General features: G+C 42.3%; 1 protein-coding gene across 1 annotated transcript in view; it reads right to left on the bottom strand.

Annotated features, from left to right (window-relative positions):
- Nucleotides 1-811: 811 nt before the first annotated feature.
- The window catches only part of LOC106806378 (cleft lip and palate transmembrane protein 1 homolog), a 35,332-nt gene continuing 31,103 nt past the window's right edge, over nt 812-5,040 (bottom strand). The window contains 1 exon segment of the mRNA XM_014808301.1: nt 812-2,275. Within this exon segment, the coding sequence (XP_014663787.1) occupies nt 2,091-2,275 (185 nt within the window). The 3' untranslated portion in view covers nt 812-2,090.

Here is a 5,040-nt window from a genome sequence, read left to right as displayed (position 1 = left end):
CCCCCCAGGCCCCCCCGTAGCTACGCCCCTGCTGTTGGGTGTAGATATGTTCATGAATTAACTTGGTCTCGCTGACTGTCTTTCTGTGTCTGTTGGGTGTAGATGTGTTCATGAATTAACTTGGTCTCGCTGACGGTCTTTCTGTGTCTGTTGGGTGTAGATATGTTCATGAATAAACTTGGTATGATATGAATTGGTATGAATGGTATTATAATGATATGAATTAAATTGGTCTTGGTGTGACCGGCTGCGTGTTATATTATTATATTACAGTTGCAAAGTTTGTATTGCCTAAATAATAGATGCATACAAACACGTGTGTTTGTATGTATCTATGCTCTAATTCCGCAGACGACCTTTGCCAAGGTGACCACAAGTTGAAGTCTGAAAACCTGGGTGTACCTTTACTTCAGATTTTTAGAAATTAAACTCAGAAATGTATGCGTGCTCGTGCGTGCACACAATGCACCAATCCCATCTGCTTTAGCTTTGCTATATGTTTAATCCAAGTTACTTCATAAGTTCATAATAAATATGTTTTCACTCTTGTGGTTACCTATACTACCTCTACTCAGAATATATCAGAATTAAATCAATAAAAACTATCATAAATTTACTAACAATTTCCAAATAGTTTTGATGACGTGTTATAAACAATACCGTTACTCAGATGCCACGATAGTCGTGCTTACAAGAAAAAGGAAAACCTTGAAAAAACTATATCTTCTACACGCATCCATTCTAAATCCATCCCCCTCAAACACAACTATCTTAACTGTAACTGTGAACAAATTTGAAAAGAACAAGCAAGTAACGTTGTTTTACCAACATATTTTATTACTCCTGTCAGTACAGATAGATAATTTATTATATTTCAGGGTAAAACTTATTCATATTCTGACGAAAATTGCTAAAAATCAACAACTACGGCCGCACGCGCGCTGCGGCCACCGTCACGTGACACGTGCGCGAGTCACATCAAATAATAATAATTAATACCAACAGAGATGAAATCAACAATTCGCGCAACACAACGTATAGGCAGACAGCCAGCCAGCCACTTCAGATCATCTGTGTGGCAGAGCATTGCAGGCTGTGGTGTATGGAGAAAGGGTTGCACCAAGCATATGCGGACAATGTGTCGGAGACAACGCTGGAATCGAAACAACTGGCACCGATTACAAACAATCCCTCGCAATTTTCACCGCCCGTGTTAATCAACCAAAGCACTGTCTCGCGCTTGACGAACCACTTTTCGGCAACCCACCAATGACAAAGTCGGCGTAGAGGTCATAGGTCAACTCGCCGAGATTAAAAAGACCCACATTTGCGTCGAATGCAGCTGCAACTCACTACACATGGAACTCACAGAACCGCCTGCCACCAACTGTCTCTTCTCTAACACCGCTCCCAGATACCGCGCGGTTGTCGGTGAGGAATTGTTCATGATTGCATAGGAACCGCACGCCGCGGCACATCTCACGAGCCGGGGCGCGGGCGTTTGAACGACTAGCCAAGGGGGACAAACCCACCACGGCTATGCTCAGCACCGCAACGCAGTCCACGGGCCGCCGGCAACATCAGCTACAACACATCGATGCGCGAGTATTTTACAACGAACCAGGGGGAGAAAGAAGGGGGATAAATACATCACAGCGCTCTACGGTGAACACAGAGAACAGAGAGTCACGACGAGTGGAGACATTTGCCCGTGCGAGAGTAGAGCCAAACGAGCCCGCGCGGCTCCTAAATAATTATTTATTGAGTCAATGACGAATCGTGTGGGCAGTTTCCTGGGCTGCCGCGCAGTTTACGTGTGTCGATTGCACTATAACTAGGTGGCGCGGGAAGCACGACGAGGAGCAGAGTGACGCGTGATGCCACGACGCCTCCCATGCGATGACTGACCGCCTCCTACCGCCACTCGGCCGTGATCGCCGAGACTTCGCGCACGCGAGCACGTTCGCTTGCCGAGCGACAATCGTGCGCGCCAAACCTCGCCCGCTCCTCGCCGCCTTTCAATCGAGAAGGTACCGCACCGCGGCACCATGCTCAACGTCGCCTGCTCTCTCCGCGGTCCTCCCCCGCATCTAATCGTTCTTCTTCTCGTCGACGGACTTGGCAGCGGCGGCGTCCGACGCGGCATCGGCGCCCCCTATTGGCAGCGACGGTTCGGCGGCGCCGTGGTCCTCTCCCGTCGTGCCGAACTCGTTCACGCGCCTCGGGTCGATCGGGTAGATGTACTTTTGGTAGAGGAAGATGAAGAAGACGATATCTGCGTGCGAGAGAGAGAGGAAAGTCGTAGACGCATAAACAAAACTGTGCCCCCCAAAAAACGAGAAAGAAAAGTCACAATGCGAGTGCCACACGTGTGTGTGTGTGTGTGTGTGTGTGTGTGTGTGTGTGTGTGTGCGTGTGCGCGTGTTGTGCACAAGTGCCACAAACTAACTAAGCCAGTTGCTCCCAGTGAAGCAACATGAAGTGAGTACAGCACCGATCAATCCATCTATCTATCTGTCAGTTTCTGTTCATCTGTCCATCCATCCGCATGCGTGCGTGCGTGCGTGATTGCGCATCTATCTGTCTAGCTATCCCATTTTCTCGAATAGATGACACTGGATAACATAGTTATAAATTAAAGGCAAGCTTGTGACAGATTTTAGTTGCAGGCTAAGCGCACACACATAATATATAGAATTATGATTTTACACAAGTCAATGTTGTGTCATCGCAGGTTGTCGATTTAGGCAATTTTTTTCCAGCTGAAACTAATGTATGGTAGTTATCATTATCATGTCTTTTTGCATATATTTTTGCAGCTGCATGTGGTGCCACCTATTAGTGTCGCACGTTGTTTCCTTATTATATATGGGCACCTGTTCTCTAACGTGTGTCCCATCTGTGCATACGTGGCAACAGACCTCTAGCAAGCCCACCCTAACTTCACAGAAAAATAAAGCAAGAACGAGCAACACTAACCCAGACCTCAGAGCTATCTATCACACAAACCTAAAATTATTTAAAACAAAAATAAAATACAAAACGTTCTTAATTCAAAAACATTCTAGCATTTTCAATAAAAATTCACCACCCCCATCTATCACACAAACCAAATCACAATAACACTCGAGCGTTTTCAATAAAAATTCACCACCCCACCAGACCTCACCACCCCCATCTATCACACAAACCAAATCAGAACGTTTCCACCTAACACACGCACGCATATGTCAGGTACATACGTTGATGATAATAGAAATAATAAAGATCAATGAAATAAAATTAAAATAAATTGCAATCTATGCAAATCATTAAATAATAAAAACAAAACTATAGAAACATTTTGATATAATATCTTTTCGTAAACCTCTTCCAGACAGTTTTGCAGCCGCTTTCAAATCATTTCAATTCAATTACCCGCTTTCATTTACACGTATAAACTACATTTTGGAGGTAACATATTAGTCCATGTTAGTTAATGGACAATGCTAATAAAATTGAAACAATTGAAACTAAATGCCTATGCTTTGCACCCATGATAAGCTTAGTTTCGTGATTTTCCTGAGTGAATGTCCACGATTTCCGGCACTATCGGAAATCGTCGTAGCTACACGCAAGTTTACGACATGCTCATATCAGGTTCACCTATTTCTAAGATGGTTTTAGAATCTTTTTGGATAATTTTTAACATTTAAAATGTAATTGGCATCATGACAAGCTACATTAACGTACGAATGTGTCACGGAGTAGCGAATACTCACCAAGTTTTTATACAACCACGACACAAACTTAGCTAATGCTATACTATATACGTCAAAAAGTTTCGTTTATTTTCATACCTATATATGGTTCGCTTTACTATATTGTATCATAAACTATAACGATCTTTGCTGCATTACACATCCATAAATAGAGAAAACCGTGCAAGATCAGTAAAATTAGGAATGATGATTAAAATCGGTCACATTGACTTAAAATAACGATTTCACGTGGAAGGAATACAACTTTAACTATCTTAATATAATTATATGGCGTTAAAACAGAACTATGAATGGCAATAACAACGTGTACACCATGGCGATTTGATCTCTATAACGACGCCAAATTATGTAACCCAATAATAAATATAAACATCATTATAATAATACTGACTAAACTATATAAAAGTTATACTTACCATATGAATCGCTCGCCAGTGTCACGATGGCAACGGTCAACGCAAACGTCGTAATCGAATTTTTCATTGTAATTTTTCACGCGGTCTTTATTATACGCAAAATTTTTGTGATAGATATCTGATATATATGAATAAATAAAGATATAAATATAGATATATATGTATATAAATATATTAGGCTCGCGTTATAATATGGCAGGGAGCCGAGCGATAGAACTTGCTGCTAATGCTTTGTCTCTGATTAACTCACGGCTAACCGAGCGACTGCCATCCACCATCCTTGTAATATAGTTAATCAGGCCGCCGGCCGAGTGACGTCACGATGACGCCGGGCGTCATGCGTCACGAGCAGAAGTGTTTAATGTGACTACCGGCGCCACAGAGCGGAAACAATAATGGAATGGCGAATAATCGAGTACAATAAAATAGGGCTGCGCAAGTATGGAAATACACCGACCAACAACGCAAGAAATACTCCATGCCTCGCCTGTATTAAAATGCATGCAAGCGAGGAGAAACCACATCCCAAGGGCAGAAAAGATGATTTTATTGGACAATATAAAGAATTAAAGCCGAAAACTAATCGATAAGTAAATGGAGGGATTCGAAAAGATGCAGGCAGATACAGCGGACTCAGAGGGACGTGACGTCATAATAATGATTGATTTTTATTAGTGTTAATTAGCAATGATTTAAGTTAATTAGAATACAGAAATCATTGCGAACCTGAGGCTGGTCTATCTTTGTAATGGATGAAATTAGATGATAATGCCAAATTGGAAACACGCCAGTTAACGCCACTGTAACATAAGGTTTGAGTAATTCTATAATATAACCCCCATACGATCGAATTAATAACCAAA

This window comes from Priapulus caudatus, unplaced genomic scaffold, assembly GCF_000485595.1.
Source record: "Priapulus caudatus unplaced genomic scaffold, Priapulus_caudatus-5.0.1 Scaffold156, whole genome shotgun sequence".
Classification (NCBI taxonomy): domain Eukaryota; kingdom Metazoa; phylum Priapulida; class Priapulimorpha; order Priapulimorphida; family Priapulidae; genus Priapulus; species Priapulus caudatus.
This window is presented reverse-complemented; position numbering and strand designations above follow the sequence as displayed.